Below are 21,562 nucleotides of genomic sequence, written 5' to 3'. Positions count from 1 at the left end.
GCTCATAAAAAAGATCATGCCAAGAAATCTCGTCCGATTTCGACAGCGATGGAGTCAATAAAAGTGTAATTAATGCAAATCACCCATATTCCCAAAACGCCAGCAAAACAATTTACGGCAGCAGACTTCTGGGGGTGGATCCTAGGTTTTAAGCTTTCTTAGTTAAAGAAAAAATATACCCTAAAAAGTTACTGTCAAGTATCTTTATTTACAAAATACGCTTATTTTAAAAAAAAAAAATATTGGACTGAAGAAAAAAAAGAAAAAAAACAATCAAAAGAAAATATTCACTTTAAAATGAAAACATACACATAGCCAATCGGGTTACGTCTACCCATTCAGTACGCGTCTCCATCTTTTTCAACCAGGAAATGATGTAATCTTCCGGAAATTTGGTACTCTTTTATCTATATTTCGACGCGGTACTTCAACAACTACCTGATGTCGATTTATTTGTACTGAGAAAATATATTTTGAAATTGAATTATGTAAAAAAAAAATTGAAAGGCAGCTTATTCTATTGAAGAATTACTTTACTATAATTAATTTCACCCCCCCCCCACCCGAAAAAGACAATGGGGGGAGGGGGGCAAAGGCTTCTAAATAACTAATGTTCTACCTATAATTCTAACCCAGTAAATTTTACGATCCCTCCCTCAAAACTGCAGTCATTAATTGCTTCCGCACGTCTTCCAGGGGAAGAATCACAGATTAATGTTAATTCGGCTTTTATTGAGTTTGCTATACGGAGAGAATGCTAAGGTTTTCTTGGCATGTCCAGCACTTATAGTGCGGACATTTGTTGGAATGAAAGGGGGAATTCTATTGATAGCTTTTTCATTGCCAAAAAAATTGCCAACTTCATAAACTATACGTTCAATTTTTTAAGTACTCACCTCATTTCATCTGGATGAATAAAGTTTCGTAGATTAGCGGGTTTGGTACAATCGTTTGTCAAAAAATTATATATTTCTGAAAATTATTAAACTATTTCAAACTATCAACGATGTATGGTGAATTGAAAGATAGTTCAAAATGGTTTACAGGAATATTTGCAGGATTAAGTAAATAGTTCTCGGTTAAGAGAATTTACAGTTTTCATTTTACGTAACGTTAAAATCAGTAACGTCGTAATGACGTCGTTACGTCAAAAGTTGTAATTATTGAAGAAAATGCACCATTTTCCCAAACCTCTGGCGGAAAAACGGTATGAGATAATTCCAAAAAATAAAATAATTTTGAAAGGACACATTGTGGGCATGTTTGTAAAAAACTTCAATCAAATTTAGAGACAGGGCCGCCTCGTTATACATACCGTACCTAGTTCTACACTTTCTGTCAAAGATTCTACATGATTTCCACTTTTCTTCGCTCATTGGTTATTAGAAGGATTTAACTGATGCCATTGATTGTTTTGCTTTGTAATTATTGAAACCGACTAGGACTGAAACATCTGGGGACAACAGAACAAATTAAGCTCACTTGAGTCTTTGGCTCAGGTAACTAAAAGAGAGAATGCGAAAATAAGCAAAAGTCACGACATTGGATATACATTATAGGTCTTATTTATATCTCTTTTATTTGTTGTCTGCTTAACTGTGTAGACGCCTTGAATGAATCAAATAGTAAGTCATTGTAAGTAATAGATTTTGATATAACCAAATCGACAATGTACTTTTATATGTACCTATTCCGCTTTCATTCTGTACCAGTTTCTACAAAAATCAAAATTTTCCTATATTTACTTTATAAAACAAATCTTAAAAGTGAACTAAAATTGCTTCATGGATGCCCTCGTCCAATAGAGAGAGAGAGAGAGAGAGAGAGAGAGCAATTGAGCATTCCTATATGAATTGCATTACATTTTTTGTTCGAAATCCAAATCATTTTCCTTATTTCCTTACAAACATAAAGTTTCCTTTTTGAACACTATTTAAAGATTGCCACTCAAAATCCAAAGCATTTTGTACAACGAACTTAGCTATTTAAGTGTAGGTTGATCTTTTTCTCATGGGGAATCTACTGGCATTTCAAGTTTTATAAAGAGATAATGTATCTTGCATTCATATTCTTGATCACCGTCAGCTTAAGAGAAGTTGTGGAGACATGTAAAAGGTAAGACCAAATCTGTATATTTTCAAGAAAAGTTGACAGCATTTTTCCTTTTATGCAGCGTCATGATCAAGAGTTTATGATTATAATTTCGAATTGTGATCTAAGATTTACTTTATGTTATTATTCTATTATTCTAAGTCAGAAATATAAGAGAAACGCTTTCTTAATCTATTATGCAAAGTGTCTTTTTCTCTATATTTCCTTTCAATGACCACAGTGACTCTTATTCTTAAGTTGTTTTTTGTATTTTACAGGCTGGAATAAATTATATAAAACGTTGCTTTGAAATGTCAACTGTTAAATGCCTGGGTATATTTCATTTTTTTTAAATTCTGTAGCGCATCGTTTGGTGATTGCTGCACGGGATATATACATAATTCTGACAGGGGTAAATGCGAAGGTAATTTTTATGCACAGATCATATCAGGTATAGTTTTATAAGGATTGTCATTAATATTTTAAATTCCAACAATCATTACTATTGAAATGTCTTCATTGTTTATAATTGTCTTGTTCCTTCCCACTAAAGAATCATGAAAAGAAAGGGAAAAAAGAACACTTATCAAAAACTGTCGAAATACATGGCCAGTGGGAAAATGAAAACGTTTTGCAGAAAAGTTTTCTGGGAAAGTGCATCATATATTTAATCTCCGTCTAGTCCGTGGATTAAGTTTAATACAAACTTGGAATAGTCGGATATGCCGGCTTAATTTGCGCTAATTAAAGTTTAAAAATCATGCCCACTTTCCTTGTAGGATAGAAAGGGTAGGTTTGATAACTCAAGGAACTTTATATCTAGTTGCAAATTTTCTTTTATTCCCCCAATATACCGGTATGAAAACTGAAAATTTATCTCTTTCTTCAATGAGAACAGAATGCTCCATTGGACTTACTGGACCAAATTGTTCTTTACAATGTCGTTATCATAGTTATGGCCACCTTTGTCAACAACAATGTGATTGCACTGAGATATACTGTAGCAAAATTGTCGGCTGTGTCAGAATTGAAAAAGGAGGTACATTATATTTTTCTGTATAAATTCATCATTTTTCTAGAGAATAGATGCGTAGAAATATTTGTAATCCGGGTGTTATATAATTCTTTATCTTCACTATTACGATGATGACTTTCAGGCAGTTTTAACACATAAAATTGTTTGAAATGGTGTCCATAATCCGCAAAAATTGTCTTACCGGGCTAGCCAATTTTGCTTAATCATTTGCTTCTAGATTAGATAATCTTTTCAGCATGTTTATTTGCTCTTCCTACTCTTTCTTTTATATCTTTTATCAATTTCATGCAGATCCCTCTTAACCAGTTTTAATTGCCTTCGTGGTCATCCTCTCTTTGATTCTTTCAATTATTTCTGTCAAAAAAATATTGGCAGAAGGATTCGTTACAAAATGGAAAAGGGTTACACGGATGGACAGAAATCCAGAAGTTCAAAGAAAAAGCGAAACACATTTTTATATTGAGTTGCTGGAAAATAAAAACGACGGAAGTACATTTACTAATACGAATGGAAATACATCAGAAAATGTGGATTATGTTGAACCCATTAAATGAACGTGAACTCAGCAAATTTGTCAAATGCGTACGAGAGGATGTACACTTACTTGTAAGATTTGCATTATCATAACAGTATTACTGATTTTAATTTGCAGTATATGATTATCGATATTTAATATTTCCTTTCAAAGAAAAGGGTAAAAAAAATTCAATTTACACTTCTTTTGTATGTGAAAAATGTTATGAATGTTTTAAGGGTACTTACCACAAACAAAAAATGGATGCACGGGTTGATATATATTTTTTGACTGATTTTGATTTGAAATGACATAAATAATAAATCCCTGAAATATAAAGAAATAGTTGGTTTTCTTTGGTGCTTAGATATGAGATTTTGTTTTACTTTCTATATAATTCCATACAAAATTTTGCAAAATTTTAACCTTATGATGACAAAATCTTATACAATTCTCCCACTCTACTTGGTAAACATTATTCAGGTTACCATTTTAAATGTAAATCTATGAGAAATAATGCTGATTTCTGAAAAAAAAATTGTGTTATTTATCCTTAAGCTTAGTATTTTTCTTTGAATTAATATGAGTCTTTCGTTGTTTTTGATTTATTTTTGTTTTAACGAAAGGAACTGTTTAAAATGTTATCTAATCCGCATAAATTGTCTGATATACCCGGTATATTCTTTATTTATGTTCATCTGTGTTCATTCACTTAAATATAGTATAAGATAAAATTAGTATTAATTTCAGTTAAACTAAGTGAACATGAGCTTTACTTTTATCCATCTGTTTTCTGTTGTTTAAGACTTGGATAAAGACATACATTTCTTTGATTTCACAAATTAACCTACTAGTATATTATTCTGTGGATGAAAGTGGTGGAATTGTAGTGTAACTTGTCTTAGACACAGATCTCTACATTTACATGTATATTGTTCATAACTTTTCCAACCATTATCCCAGATCGTTGTTGATTTAAGTATAAAGATGCAGCCTGCAGCTGCAGTATTCTGAAACATAAAATCAAACCTGAGCTCTTATATACGCAACGACTAAATAATATTGATAACATAATGAGCTGCGGAATGAAAATATACTACATGAAAATTGAAAATATTCATGTGGTAAACGCGACATTGATTAAAGGAACAAAACACTTTTAGAGGAAATAAACTTCACTTTTGGAGCCAGTTACAACAAATAAAAACTCTGATACAGAAATAACGTTTTGGAGAATTTAGTATAGAAACAAAAGGAAACTTTCGATGTCATGTAGATTCCAATTTAAATAAATAAAAAAAATTACCTTTAAAAAATGTCTCCCGTTACGAGGAAAATAAATATAAGGCTATTTTTACTTGTATGTCTACCCTTGAAAGCCATAAAACCCAAAAATAAAAAAAAACTTAAACTAAACACAATTATGAATTTTCTGTTAAAAAGAATGGAGATAAAAGGAAAAGGCAACTGATTTGGGACTCCAGTGTGTTATCAAATCGTACCTTCTATTAAAAGTGTTTATAAAACTAATATTTAAGGCTATATTTTGCTTGATCTGAGTATTTTTCCAACCATCAAGCCATTTTAGGAGAAGTTAAGTGTTTGAGATCATTCGAAATTCATTGCAAAAAGATTTGAAATTCTTTAAAAGGGATAGGACAAACAGAAAAAAGTAAATAAATACCAATTTCTCCTTAATTATTCCATTTCTCCCATTGTGAGAAAGGATATAAGGCGGGTCTTGCGGGTTGACGGGGGATGCTCACTCCTCTTTAAATAGCACTTAGACATACCTCTGTTTTCAGACTGGACTACTGAGTATAACGACTGTTTATCATCTTTACATTTCATTGGCAAGAGAGATTTAAAAAGTCATTAACAAATAACTATTTGTTTTGAACATACATGTCAAAGGGATTGGACACAAGTTCCAAAAACTTTGATGAAGTAGTCCTCTCCCTCTCCACACAGACAAAACGAGGCAAAGGTATTAGTTGAAACAAATAACTATGTTTTCAGCAAAGGCAAATGGCTATATTTTAAATGAAGCAAGGATTGATATCTGTATACATCGACTGAACAAAAACCGTGTGAAAACAAATAAATGGGTATTTTAGGATTTCCTGTACATAATATATATTGTGTAATTATGTATTTGTAAATGATGCCCGAAATATATTATCAAAATGGAAAAAATCTGAGCACCAATATTGTTGTACATTGCATGACAGAGAACATAAAGTACAAAGCAGTGCAGTTACAACTAACACATGTCTATTGAATATAGGAAAAATTGACCATCTGCTTATTTATCCGTTTTGCACAGGGTAATCAAATGACTAAGAAGACTGTTCAACAAATTCAAACCATTCAAACTAATGTGTATATATTTTTGTTTTCGATTTTAAACAATTTCCTAATTTCTGGTATTCTGTCAATCATTTAAAGAACAAGGAAAATATACTTAATGTGTAACCATGAGACTTTCAGAGCAAGTCCCATGTCACTAAAGCCTGAGTGTTCTCAGCAGCTGGATGATAACCATGATAAGTACATGGGAAAAGGGTGTGAAAGTTTGTGAAATTATGTTCATGGAACATTAAAGTACATCATTTTTTATGCAAAGTGTCGTGGAGGAAAACAAAACCCAGATCTTTCTTTTTTTTTTTACAATGGACATCAAAATGAAATAAAAATATATAGATAATGCAAAACAACTAGATTTGACGTGTTCATATAGGTGTTTTTTTTAAACGTTAGCCTTTGATTTACGCCCCTTTTTGATTCTGTGTTCACCTCAACATGCAAGCACAATTCAAGCATTTATCTCTAACTCACGTCTACAGGTATATGTAAAGTTCGTTGTGATGCAAGCACATTGACATGACACTTCAAAACATGATTGTGGGGTGTTCGTGCATTTTATTCATATCAAAACTTCGTATGCATCGATGATAACCGATAATATATCTGCTACATGTTCAAATAATGTTTTCGAGGTTGATTTGCCATGCTTGATCGCATTATTCACTTTGATGCGCCAGAAGATAAACACGGAAACCCACGTTTGAAGATGCTTATTAGAGGCACCGGGTACTAACGAACAATTATTTAATTAATTAATGATTCAACTGAACATTTACGATTCATTCAATCTAATTCAATTTTTCAAGACCATGGGCACATAAAGTGCATCAACATAGAAAAACGTATATACTTACAAAAACGTTTACACATATAGTAGAAAGTTCAAATCAAAGATTAGATAAATTAAGCTAGCCATGTAGAACAAAAGATACAATTGATTTAAGTATTAAATCTACATAAACTTTTATGTTTATAGTTTAGATATTTTTTTCCATTTGCATCTTCTTCTTAAGGACAAATGTACCCATACTTTGTAAATAATCTTGTATTACAAAGTTAACACCTTTAACAAAACTTAAAAACATTGAAGCTAGATATAAGATAATGCTCGCCAAGATTAGATTATCAAATCACCAATTAAAAAATGAAACTGGTAGATCTCAAAGAATTTGCACACTTTGCTCTTCGAATGATATTGAAGATGAATTTCATTTTTACCTCAGCTGAGCCGAAGGCTCAAGTGAGCTTTTCTGATCACATTTTGTCCGGCGTCCGTCTGTCTGTCTGTCCGTCCGTCCGTCCGTCTGTCTGTCTGTCCGTCCGTCTGTCTAGCTGTCCGTCTGTCTAGCTGTCCGTCTGTCTGTCTGTCCGTCTGTCTGTAAACTTTTCACATTTTCGACTTCTTCTCAAAAACCGCTGGACCAATTTCAACCAAACTTGCCACAAAGTATCCTTGGGTGAAGGGGATTCAAATTTGTTCAAATGAAGGGCCAAGCCCTCATTCAAGGGGAGATATTTTGGAATTAATGAAAATTTGGGAGTATTTTTTAAAAATCTTCTTCTCAAGACCACTGTGCCAGGAAAGATGAAACTTCTGGGGAAACATCCTCAGGTAGTGTAGATTCAAGTTTGTTTAAATCATGACCCCTGGGGGTAGGGCGGGGCCACGATGGCCGACCAAAGTTTTACATAGAAATATATAGGAAAATTCTTTAAATATCTTCTTCTCAAGAATAACAAAACCATAATTAATCATATTTATATGGAAACATCCTCAGGTAGTGTAGATTCAAGTTTGTTCAAATCATGACCTTCGGGGTAGGGCGGGGCCACAATGGCCGACCAAAGTTTTACTTAGAAACATATAGGAAAATTCTTTAAATATCTTCTTCTCAAGAATAACAAACCCATAATTAATCATATTTATATGGATATATCTTCAGGTAGTGTAGATTCAAATTTGTTCAAATCATGACCCCCGGGAGAAGGGCGGGGCCATAATGGCCGACCAAAGTTTTACATAGAAATATATGGGAAAATTCTTTAAAAATCTTCTTTTCAAGAATAGCAAAGCCATAATTGATCATATTTATGTGGAAGCATCGTCAGGTAGTGTAGATTCAAGTTTGTTCAAATCATGACCCCCGGGAGAAGGGCGGGGCCACAATGGCCGACCAAAGTTTTACATAGAAATATATAGGAATTTTTTTTTAAATCTTCTTCTCAAGAATAGCAAAGCCATAATTGATCATATTTATATGAAAGTATCGTCAGGTAGTGTAGATTCAAGTTTGTTCAACTCATGACCCACGGGGGAAGGGCGGGGCCACAATGGCCGACCAAAGTTTTGCATAGATTTATATAGGAAAATTCTTTAGAAATCTTCTTCTCAAGAATAGCAAAGCCATGATTGGTCATGGGACTACTTTTGGATATAAACTTTTCAATAATAAACCAATTTCTACATTTTTCTTGCCACATTGCTCAGGTGAGCGATGTGGCCCATGGGCCTCTTGTTGATTAAAATGTCTATTTTATGAACGTCTGAGAAGTATGTATATTCAGAGATGTTAGTATGCTAAACAGAGTGTATTTAAAGTTTTTAGTTGATTGAGAAGTCAAATGTAAAAGAGTTATCTAATTTGGGAAATTTTTTATACAAAGCTACAGCTCTGTAAAAGTCTAATTTGTAATTACTTTTGCTATCTATATCCTTTTTGTATTTTTTATATAATCTTTTATGCTGTACTCTTTATATTCTGTATAAAATCTGATAAGCCTTTGGAATAAAAGATAAAGAAAATTGAAACTCGAAACATAATTTTGTCAGAGAATCCACATCATTTTAATAGGTACATGACTCTATCGATTCTTATGTTTGCATATGTAAGTGTGTATATATCAACATGTCGTTCTAGATTACACATCTTTAAATGCAATAGATTTTATTACAAAAAGTGTTAATAATAAATAAATCCTTAAGCCCACAATAAAAATATTAGCGTTCAGGGCAAAATACACTAAAAGCGCTTAAATTAGTAGTGCAACATAAAGCTTTTTTTTTAACTAAATACATGTAAAATGCCAAAGTTTATACTTTTACGAACTGTAATTATATACATGTAGACCTTTTCGACCATGATTTCATGTAAAAATTGCATATATTTAAATAACATATTGGATACCTAATACTTTAAAACATACATTTTGATAGATATGATTCAATAATAAAATAATGAAATAAAATTTACAGGTATCTAGCCTTTTGAAGAAATTGCACAATTTTTATACATATAAGGTACTTTAATTTCTTCTATTTACTTCGGTCATTTTACAATGCATAGTGTACGTATAAAGATTTTACTATCATTACAAAACACCACAAATTACTTATGATTTCATATCATTTTAATAAACATTGGTATTTTGGTTAAATTTAAAGAACCTCATCTTTTTAAAATATGTCTTTTTAAAATACTATTATGGAGTAAAATTTTCGACTTTTTATAAGACCTTTCGGGAACTTCAAAGAACATTGAAGCACAATGAGAAGCATAAAATGAAAATTATTCCATGGAAAGATTTCAATTTCAAGTCTCATTTCGAGACTTTTTTGAATTTAATTTTAAATGAAAGAGCAAGTAACTTTGTTATTATTATAAAAATAAATCCTCGGAATATTGTTTCATATTAACCTAGTGATGTACAACATAACTACAGTCCCTGAAACGTTTTACTTTCCCACCTGAACAGTGAACGAAATCAGAGTGTTGAGTGAACGATCTGCGAACTCTTAACGCAACTTGATGAACAATGTGTGAACGGTGAGTGAACGCAGAACACAAACGTGAGAGCACAGTGAACGGTGAACGAACAGTGAACGCAAGATGAACATTTTATTCGGAATGCCTCCGATCTTTTCCATGCATTGAAATTATTGTATTATTATCTATTTTAATTTCAGGTACTTCAATATGAATTAAAAAAAAAATAAATAATAATTTTTTTTTTCTGCACATACATGCATGTTTGATGTTTTAAATCTATATTTTAATAACATGATTTTTATTGTCGTAAAACAAGTGTATTTGTTACCGAACGCGTGTAATTTAAATAAAAATTTAATCAACTTATATAGTAAATATGCTTATACTTTTAAATAATGAAATAATGTGAACTATTTTACCTTTTTAGTTCACAAGGTTCACACGAAGTCCACATGCTTGTCCTGTCAATCAAAATTTTTCTACATAGTGGAAGTTTAGAAATCTCGTTTCACAGAACATGCCGAAGACAAAGAGTCACTTAGTACTTCCAAGAAATTGTAACATTTTTCCTTTCATTTCTAGATCTGATTTCCACATTTCTGAAGAAACAAATGATAAAAAAAAATATTGGGACTATATACTTGGAAGGATTAAGATTGAAATTTAATTTGAAACATATGCACCCTGCCAATTTAAAATAACACAGTCGGCACGTGTATATTTTGAAATACTATAATTTAATGACTATTTTGATGTTTGTTTTCAGACTGCTACAATACGTATTAAATGTTAATCAAAATATACTGAAAATACTAAGAAATCGATTTCGGGGGAAAAGGCGCGGGAGGAGGGGGGGGGGGGCGAACGGCAAAAATAAACATGTATTTAGTTACGGTGATGAAGGGAATTTTCCCAATAATAGACTTTGTCGAAGTTAAGAAAGTAGAAAAAAATCTGTTGTTTAAGATTTTTAAAAGAAAATTGTCTTTTTTAAAAACACATTTATCAATTTAGTTCACTCTTAAAATATTTAATGAACTGAATATCTGCAGTACTGTTCATAATTCTCAGAACTAGTTCTCACATGTATTCGAGCATTTTTTGAAAATACGTGTAAGAAATATTTCTTTGTATAGTTGCGGTTATTATCCATCCTTTACCGATTTTTCGTCTTTTACATAACAACAAAATGTTGCCGTGCTTGAAGTATTTGTACATTGTCCTATTTTAAATTTAATACTTTAGCATCGTTCTACATACATGTATATGTACTTTATGTGCTCAGAGAAAGTTCATGAACAAAGTAACAGCATAGTTATAATAATAAAAATATAAATATCGTTGATAAGTTGTGCAATGAAATAAAAATTCTTCAAATACGATATCTTAGATATCAAATAAAAAAAACGTGTAAATCCCAACCATCAGAAAGATAAGTCCTTTCACTTCGAAGTTCTGAATGAAAATAAAGACTGAACGATAAGTGAACAGTGAACGCACTTGAACAGTGAAAGCAAGTGAACAGTGAAAGCAAGTGATCGCAAAATAAACGGAACGAAGAGCGAACGGTGAACATGAGCGTACGTTGAAAGGTTAACGTAAAACAGTGAACGGAGAGCGAATGGTGAACGCACGCTGAACGAACGGTGAGCGAATGGAAAAATGGGAAAATAGAACGTTTCAGGAACTGTAGCTATATCTACATTTATGAAAGACCTAAAGGTTTGCACCTGAGCGTTTGAGCAGATTTTTTTCCTTGATCTCTATTTTTTATGACTTTTAGAAGAAAAATATCATATTTCCTTGTTTGGAGTATTAAGGATATTGCTACATGTTGGATATATATTTATTTTTCCATGCATACCGTACAAATAATAACTTATTTAATTCTAGTCCTTAATTATATATATTATATTAATTGTCATGAATTCTTTGATCAGATTTTACAAATATATTTTTAAAAATGAGGAAATCCAGAAGAGATATACCCAATTTAATGCACGTTTAATATTAACAAAATTTTAATTATATCTAAAGAAAAAAATTAACACCACTGATCCACCCTTTCAATTTTATATTCTGAATATATAATTATGAAACTTTGAAAGCATTTCAAACGATTTTATTGCTTGTCGAATTTTTAAAACAAGAAAGTATATTTGTCCACACAAATCTTCAAAATGAAATGCGACTACTGGTATGCTTTTTTTTCTAATCATTTATCCAAAGTTGATTAATTATTTTAAAATTAGATTATAAGGAATGACTCTAATTCTAGGCCAAATAATCGAGTATAATCTGGTTTGGGTCAGTTTACGCTTTTTTATAATCCGCTTGACTGATTATAAAGCGTAAACTGATTTTTATTTTCAGGAAAGGAATTAATTTATAGAAGTAAAAAAATTCAGTTTTGATTCACTAAAAGACTACGCGTCAAATTTAGGGAATCGTGTCTTTGAAAAGCCTACCATGTAAAACGAATTCTTTTCTATGGATTTAGATGAATCGACAAAGACTAATCATGTCGATTCCTACGTTGATTCCATATACTTTTTTTAAACTAGTGATAATTTAAGACACCACATTGTTCGATACGTCTGTTTTATATTTGATTTTCTATTAGAAAAGGACGTTTACGATAAGCTTAGAACAAACACAAAGATTAACGTAAAAATTCAACTTTTCAACTTTTCAAACGTCAACCTCCACGTAGTAGCAATAAAGACATTATCATCTGTATTTGCTGTTTTTTGTCTCCGAGTTAATTCGATATGCTAGAGTATGCACTACACCAAACAAATTCTAAAAAGGGCCTTAAGCTTGCTACTGACTAAAATAATCAGGGGTTTCAGAAGTATTGTTCAAGAGTCAATATTTTGCAAATTCCATGGTAAATATGACCTTGTTATGTATTAAAGCCAACTTTCACATAAAATATTGTTCTGAAATATATATATATATATCATTTTTATATAACTTTATAATGGAACCATTTTGATTTCAGAATAATTTATCACATTTGAAGGAAATAATTCCGTTTCTATATATATTTAAAAAAAAATACTATATTAAATAAAAACAGGAAAAAATGAAAAACATTCAATGTATGGGGAGAATAGACAGGGAAGTTCGAGTTGTTTTCGGGTTGAACTCTGATTAGAACTGTGATTCTGAGGCAATTCTAGGAATTAATAATGGGAACATTTTTTATTGTTGTAAATTATCATGAACTACGGAAGTCAGTAGGTGCCAGACAGAATATATTTTATCTGGCCTCCCCCAAATTATTGTCCTGCGTCTGCTACAAAAATATTTAGCGGCCGCTTTATAAAAAGATCTTACAGTCGCCATATAACTTATCTTACTAACCACCATATAATTTCAGCGATACCATATCTTATTACAGTCTGTATCAGGCGGCCCTTAGATCAAATAGTTTTTCTAGTTTTCACCAACCGGCTTCCGTAAAGAATGGCCAAGGTAGATAGATTTGTTTATGAAATAAAGTCCGCGTATTCGTGAATGTTGCAGAATAATTTATACTTCATACAACATTTCGACACCGATGAGGTTATTCTGCATCATTCACGACAACAAAGACTTTTCTTCTATTTTACCATGTCTAATAATCGCTAAATTACGGCTGATCGTTTCCTTTATAGAGAAACGAATTAGGTCACCAAGTTTCTATTACGCTGTTCCATTTAAAACCAGAGGTAAAATTTGAATGCTTACCTGTGTATGGAATGCCAACGATTCGAGCTTTCGTGACATAAAAAATAGCCTTTTTAAAATACAAATATGTATTGGTCAATTATAAAACAATCATGTTCCTGTTTTGGGACTAAAATCACGTACGTTTCTTAAATGTGTGAGGAGGTCCGTGATATAGCCCCGCTTATTAGCTACAGAAACCGAAATTCATCAGGTACTTTATTCAATTTACAGTGTTTATACTGCAAAAGACGACACATCGATGCGGTCCAAACAAGTATTTCAGTCTACAGCCAAACATGCATTGAATTCTTCAGATTTTATACGTGTTTCTGATCTGAAATTTTTTTGATGACGTTCGTGATTTATTGGAGAATAATGTCCACGGCTTTTGTTTGATCTTTGCAATAATCGTGATAGAATATTATTTAATGGATTTGTATTCATCATTGATTTTCAAATTTATGTATAAGTTAAAATAAAAGACTTACTTTATTGTGTTATGGTATGCCCTATACAGTATGAAGTATAAATTATTCTGCAACAATATATAAAACGTACAGAGCGCATTGGTAAATAAATATATAGCACCCCCCCCCAAATAAATAAATAAATAAACAACTTAGGTCCCCGTTGTCTAATTGGGATGTAGAGGAATTATGTGTGGCATAATGTAATTTATTATAATTTACATAGGTTTATGTTCTTACGTCAGAGATAATGATGAAATCTGAAATCCAACTTCAACATTCGATATTTCAAGTATTTATTAGCAATTGTAAGCCAGAAAACGTTATTAAAAGTTATGCGTGATTGAAACGTATAGAAATTGTCAAGTATAAAGAATTGCACTTCGTGAGAGGCGATATCACCAGTAATGATCACGCTATATACTTAATGGTGAGATTTTTGAAAGAAAGGTCTAACATTAAGGTCGGGTATATGATATCATCAATGGTAAAATTTCTAAAACGCGTGATGCTCGTAATGAATACCGCACATACTCCATTATCGGTCGATTTCGATCCAAAACTGTTTGAATTATTCGCAAAAAATATATAAATGTCATTTTTTGTACGGCTAATATTAAAAAATTAAAAAAAACTGTCGAAGGAAAAGGATGACTGCACATAAGGATCTGCGAAATTTGCGTGAAAATATAAACTTTCAAAAAAAAACAACATTTGTTTTATATTGCAGGTATGATCAACATTTAATCTTCAACTTTAATTCATTACAATAAAAAAGTCTGTGTTTACGATGTACGAATCTGTTTTCTAAGCCGGGATTCATCACAATTTTTTTCAATCTCCGTACGATAATGAGGACGCCCATTTTTTATTTACTGACGTAATACATAGTCAGCACATGTCTGTCTGTTGTTCTCCTTTTAACAGTAGTAGTTGTATACTCACCGTCAATAGATCTGCAACACCTTAATTTTCGGGTGAAAATTATATACAGGTAATAACTATGTACCAAAAACGTTAGGACATCTTTTACTTTGCCAAATCAGTTATTTAACGGTTGAATGAATTTCTTTCCATTACCGGAAGTTGCTTTTTACATGTGGTTGGAACGTTATTGTTGACAAACCAATCGTGTAGAATCGTTCGTGTATCGTGAGTGATCGTGCGTGTAACGTGCAAGATCGTTCGTGTATCAGACTCAATCGTGTGCGTTTTTAATCGTGCGAGATCGTGTTAATTTCGTTTTATAAGTTTTTATCGAAATGTTATTTGTAAAATAAGCATTTCCCTTGTTTGTTTTTCTTAATTTATTAATTAAAATCCAAATAAAATGAAAAAGCGCAATTTACATTATAGAATGCAGAAAGAACTAATTATCGCTTGTAAACAAGCATTATTAGTAAGTCGTACAATATTAAGTTCTCGTCAAATAGCGCGATCACTATTGTGATAAACCATACTTAGATCTTTAAAGCCTTTTTGAAAAGAGTTTTGAATATCTGTGTTTATCTCTTGAACCTATTTGTTATTAATTTATTTTTAATTTCTGCAAATAAAAAGGTGAATAATTAGCAAGTTTATCAGACATTGAATCATTGGAAACATAAGGATAAAATTTGTAATTAAAATTTAAGTCATTCCATGCTGCCATTTTTGTTCAATCGTATCCTCCTTTCTGCATATCATGATATCCAATTCAATCAAATTATACGACCAACATACATGTACATCGTCTAATAGAACGAACAAAATCCGTTTTTATTTGATCGGAGAATTACCTTAGAAATAATTATTTTTAATCCTAAGTATAAAGTCTTGCATATATTTAGTTACAGAAATATCATTTTCCGTTTTTTACTTCAAAGTCTATAAAATAATATTGATAATTATTTTAAATCTTAGATAAGTATTAAGCCGTATTTCGTTTTGAAAATATTGATTCCTAAATATTTTGAACTATTTTGAGTGAAGAATCGTGCGTTTGCGTTAACAATCGTGTAAGATCGTGTAACGTGTAGAATCGTGAACGTGAAAGATCGTTCGTGTAACAGGTTTAATCGTGCGTTAATCATGCGGAATCGTTCGTGTAACGTGATCGTTCGTGTAAGTTGTCAACGATATCGTTCCAGCCACATGTATCCCTCTTAACAGAATTCAAAATTTTCCTTTTTAAATAAAATTTTAACAATATTTTGGTATTATAGTATATTAGGTCAAGATTTGTAAGCAACAGAAACGACCGAAAAAGACCAAAAACACGGCGTTAAGTGCAGGCATTTAAAAAATTCAAATTATGCATTAAATAATATGAATAAGGGTACAATATTTAGATTTTATTTTTCAAGAGAGAAAACAAATTTCCATATATGCGGGTATAAATTTATTTAAAGAAAGATCCCATGTATTACATTATATTTGAAAATGATTTTTCACCAAGAAAAAATCTGAACCAGTATTGACCTGAAAGATAGAAAAAAAGATAATCGGCATGAAATATGAATAAGGTTGTGTGTAACATCATCAAGGAAGTAAATCAGACAACTAATACTCTTACAAAATGCAATGGAATAATATCATGATAGTAAGTCACGTGTGAAAAGTCTGTTCACAAACTACATAAGGTTATGCATGTAATGCTGCTGATCATAGTAGGACAATTATCTGTTGACTTGAAAATGTTTTCTATATTATGTAGAATCGTTGTTCTTCATATCGATGCTGCCAAAGGAGAAGCAATTCGTATGTATCTGAAAATTAATGAGTAATTTTTATTTTTCTTTTCTAGAACTTGTTACTTGTAGTAGTACATCGCATTTTTTTTTTTTTTTTTGCAAAAGCAGTAGTTTGTGCTCGCCCAATTATTTTGGAAGGATCATAGATTTATTATCCTTATTTTGAAATGTTCATAGTAAAAGGAGGTTTGTATTCTTTAAGCAACGGAAACCATTTCTGTTAGACTATTTGTTTTATACCTTTTTTCATATAAAGGATAAGGTAAAAAAAACTGCTGTTTTTAAAAGTCTCAAAAATAATATTGCTTAGTAAAAATGGAATTTTGAATCCATTTGGCATCTTGAGTTATATTGATTATTTATTTGAAGAATGTAAAAAATATACATATATTTCCGCAGATTATTTTTATTATTTTGTATATTTAAAAATATTTTGTTTTTTTTCAAAGAAAAATTAAAAATTCAGCTTATTGTTTATTTAACAGTTTTTTCATTTTATTGAAGCTCAGTTGCCTTTTGGGACCCGCACCAGGAGATTACATGATTCTATTTTGATCATTAGCACAGAATAGTTTTATTTTACATTTAAAGAGTGTCCTTTGGGTTACACGGGCCTCAATTGTTCCATGGAGTGCCGCTATCCTGGGTATGGCAAATCCTGTCAAGAGCAATGTAACTGTTCACAGGAGTTGTGTGACATATCAACAGGCTGTCCAGGTATATTTTCTCAATAAGATTGACTGACAATGTCCCTCATAAAGCCCTGCAAGTCAATATTAAATTAGCTTTATATTGCTTTAAATTTTATGTGTATATTTTATGTATATATATTTAATGAAAACATTCCTTATCCTTTTTAAAAATACCAACTATTTAAGCTTTCGTTTTAAGATTAATGTTTATGGTATTTTTTAAGATTCACCTCAAAATGACAAGATGCTTAGAGATATAAACTCTACTGAATCCGAAAGAGAGAGCAAAAACCCAAATAGTGGGTCCCAGTTAACAGTTATTCTCACCGGTGTTGTATCTTTCTTGGCTCTCTTGGTGTTCATTGTCGCTGGAAGAATAACCTGGAAAAGAGTAAAACAATATAACCCTAGGATGGTTCAAAGAAAGCAAGGGTTAGGAAATCTTGAAAAAGAGTCTAAAAGGAGAACTGAAAATGAAGGCACAATAGAAAACTTTTACGAAGACATGGACGAGAACAACAGAGTAGAAAGTAAAAAAGAATGTCTACTTCCTTCAGAAAATGATTATATTGAAACGCTGACTTTCCCCAAGAAAAAAAATGAATCCGACAATCGAGAATCCAGTCACTTTTACGATGCTTTAAAATGACGAAATACAATCAAAACTTTCATTTTGTAAAAAAAAATGTGGACATGGATTCACAATCCAAGACATCTGTATATTTTCTACTGTTTTACTGAGATGTCCAATATTCACCAAGACGGTTTTATTATATGATAAAATGTTTAAACGACACTGAAGTCCCAGTCAAAGCGTTATGGCAGAAAATCGGTTAACATAATCCTCGCCAAGTACATGTATATCAATTCTGAATTCAATAAATATTAAAAAAATAAAATAATAAATATTTTGTTGTTCATGTGGACTCGATAAAAATAAATCTTGCCAAGATAACTCCTATTACAGTAGTATACTAAAGATCTTGTGGTATTTTTATATTTTCTCTTCTTTATATTCAGTCTCTCAGGGCGTCATTACTAATTCTAAATCAAATTGAACAGTCCTCCAGTGCACCGTAACGTCATCAAACGTCTCAATTTTTCATATATCGTGTTTATCAATCTTCCATTCTGAATGCTCGGAAAACTGCCAAACATTAAGCAAATACTAGAAACTTTCAAAACGATTATTCAATAGATTGTGAATTAAAGATATGATAATATTTACCTCAACCTTATTTATTGTTATGTATTTCGAAATACATTGCAATAATCATGTATTCTCTTATAGAACTCTGTTTTTTTTTCATTGTGTACCGTAGGACAGTAGCCTGTGCACATTCAAGCATAATAAAATAATTATTTTTGTCTATATTTTATAACAGAAAATTAAGATGAACTCAAATATGATAAATATACATTTGCTGAAAACTTAAGCTGTGTGCGGCTATTATCTTTCGGGACAACCGATTCGTCCAAGACTTTGTCGGTCATCCCTCCTATAATATGCATCAAAGAATGATTCATTCAATTTAATGCACTTAAATTTGTGTGTGACCTTTTTGCACTAAAAGTATCAAATATGGAGCATTAGAACCTATATTAGATGAAAGAATATTTTCTTGTGTAATACTTGTTATGACATAAGTGCTGATTGTCAAAAGAATCTTACAGTTTAAAATAGTGAACGAAGAAATGGGGTCGTTGATGTTAAATTTGAGACCCTGGTCAAAATATGCAAAATCTTCAGACAAAAAAATATAAATTTTAGATAATAAGTAAGTAAAAAATAAATCTAAGGCAAAACAAGTTTAATAGTGAGTTACTTGAATATAAAATTTTAGGAAGAACAAATAAAATTAAGAATCAATAAGATGGAAGGGGATTATATTGATCCCATTGCAATGAATATGACCTTTTCAGACATGTCAAAGGTGTACCCGAGGGTATATGCTAGTCTGTAAAATTTTAAACATGAATTTATCAAGATATATTACATATTTTCAACGGCAATCTCATTTTACTAAGATATTTTATCTCAAATAAAAAAAGAACAAATATCTTCAGATTCTACTTTCTTTTCAAAAAGTGAAATTTAATAACATGAATGTTTTGGAATTTGATGGGTTTTTTTTTAATTTCCCGTGCATAAACTGAAATACGTATACATGTGAACTGTAATAAAATTTTATGTTTCCTCATGCTGCACAATCTCACCACAGCTCTGTTTTTTGCTGAGATATAATCAAATGAAATTAACACCATTGTTGCGATGAAATATGTCATTTATTAAAATGAAGAAATATATACATGAACATCACATGATGAAAAAATATATACATGAACATCACATGATAGGGGATCAGATAAAAATGTTATCGTACGAATATATATTGATATTATAATGCCCTAAATTTACAGATAATCAATATTTGCAAAAAATAAAATAATAGGTATACATAGGTATACAGCAAAACAAAAAGATGGCACTACAAAAATGAATATGCCAATGTTTCTAATATAATCTATTTAAATTTAAAATAAAGAAATGCAAGTAAGGTAGGGAAAGCTTGGATGGTGGTGAGTGTGCCAAATTTTTTGCTGTTATTCATAGCGTCGTAAAAGCGAGAATGACTCAGCGCTGACTGGTCAGTTCCAGACAGCAACAAGACACGTGATTATGATGGACATCTCTGAATGACTAATTGTCTAAGAAGGAGTAAGGTTTGACAATGGAAAATTTTTGAGTTGTGTTACCAGTAGCCGAAACTGAGGAACTGGGGAAAATTACATAACATGACACCTGCCACTTGCAAGGCCTGGGAGAATTCCAGGCAATGGAAAAAAAAATCAAAACATTGCGTTTGAACAATAAAATAGAATATCTACTTACTTACATTTAGAGAAAAGAAAATGAACAGCATTCAACACATAAATTATTATTATTTACATTAATTGTTTATGTGAACATTATCACTTTATTCAAATTCATTTGTTTCCTGTTAGTTAATATTTTGACAGGAACATAAATGTGAAGATTTTTCAGGCTGGTGCCCTGAAAGAGCTTAAATTCGTTCTAAAGGTGTCTGGCTGTCAAAGATTCACATAGTTTACATTTCATAACTTTTCCATAGAAACCATCCAACGAACGTTATTGACTGATTTACATGTGCTCATTAATATAGTTCCATCTTGCAAGTAAATGCAAAATAAGTACACCCTTGTATCCCACAAAAATGTGATAACGTAATAAAAATATTTTTTTGTGGCCATCAATTTGAAAATTAACTTAACATGCATGGTCATAGTTTCGTTGATGAAAGGCACAGTAAATGTTACAGATACTAGTAATAGCGTTCGGGAAAATAAAACTTCAATTTTGAGCAATGATAAGGCCTTCATCAAATAAAAATGACAAAAGAAAGTTCAGAAGAATATCAGCATGGAAAAATAAATTTTTCAAAAACTTAGTAGTTGTAAAAAAACGCCGACTCATGATAAGGATAGATTAAAGTAACTTCCTTAAACAACAATTGGTAGGTGTAATATTATGCCAAGAATTTCATGGCGTTTTAGTTTAAAATCAAAATCTCTAAACCTTAAAATTCAGGAAGTGTCAATGGGGGGATCTTTTTCAAATACCTAGTGATTACTTGAGATTCAAAGGAAATATTTAGTAGTGACCGAGTTCCCTTGTCGTATTTCGGTAATTGTTTCTTGCTATACAACTTTTAATGTGCCCTAAAAGAACATGTTTGTTTTCTTTATAATGTTAAATATGTAGATTGAACGTCAACATGTAACCACTCCTATACATATTTTTGCGTCTCTCATTTCACCTAACTTTGTTGCACAAACATTTTGCTAGAGTCCATCTATGATACAAGTACTTTTACACAACTCTGCCGAGTATCTACCCACCCATGGCCAGAACCAGTACAAATGTTGTCCCTGTTCACATTATATGGACTTTTTACTCATGCTCAGAGGTCGGTTAAACAGAGCAAGCGCTCGCGAACATTTCTACTGGAGGTTTGAGGAATTTTGGCGATCACTCGCAAACGTTTGCTCTTGAATAGGCCTCTGGATAGATTAAAGTAATGTTTCATAATTGTTTGCAAGCCTAAAGATTTAACTCTATAAAAGGCAAAGATAAAAATGAAATATTATAGCAAATTT

At 31.4% G+C, this 21,562-nt stretch overlaps 1 protein-coding gene across 1 annotated transcript; it reads left to right on the top strand.

Moving 5' to 3' along the window:
* Nucleotides 1-16,464: 16,464 nt before the first annotated feature.
* LOC134258149 (uncharacterized) lies at nt 16,465-18,227 on the top strand. The gene is made up of 3 exons (XM_062740703.1): nt 16,465-16,698; nt 17,283-17,408; nt 17,608-18,227. The coding sequence occupies exons 1-3, from the start codon at nt 16,584-16,586 to the stop codon at nt 18,030-18,032; spliced, it is 666 nt and encodes a 221-aa protein (XP_062596687.1). The 5' UTR covers nt 16,465-16,583; the 3' UTR covers nt 18,033-18,227.
* The last annotated feature ends 3,335 nt before the right edge of the window (nt 18,228-21,562 follow it).

Source organism: Saccostrea cucullata, unplaced genomic scaffold (genome assembly GCF_032062105.1).
Source record: "Saccostrea cucullata isolate Sc308-1 unplaced genomic scaffold, CSIRO_AGI_Scuc_v1 ctg2377, whole genome shotgun sequence".
Taxonomy (NCBI): Eukaryota; Metazoa; Mollusca; class Bivalvia; order Ostreida; family Ostreidae; genus Saccostrea; species Saccostrea cuccullata.
Note: the sequence above shows the minus strand (reverse complement) of the source record. Positions and strands in the feature narration are given on the sequence as shown.

Excerpts from the sequence above, each read along its gene's own strand:
- LOC134258149 (XM_062740703.1), top strand. The coding sequence starts at position 16,584 with ATGCATGTAATGCTGCTGATCATAGTAGGACAATTATCTGTTGACTTG. Across the intron at positions 16,699-17,282 it reads TGCCAAAGGAGAAGCAATTC|AGTGTCCTTTGGGTTACACG; the intron begins GTATGTATCTGA and ends TTACATTTAAAG. Across the intron at positions 17,409-17,607 it reads CATATCAACAGGCTGTCCAG|ATTCACCTCAAAATGACAAG; the intron begins GTATATTTTCTC and ends GTATTTTTTAAG.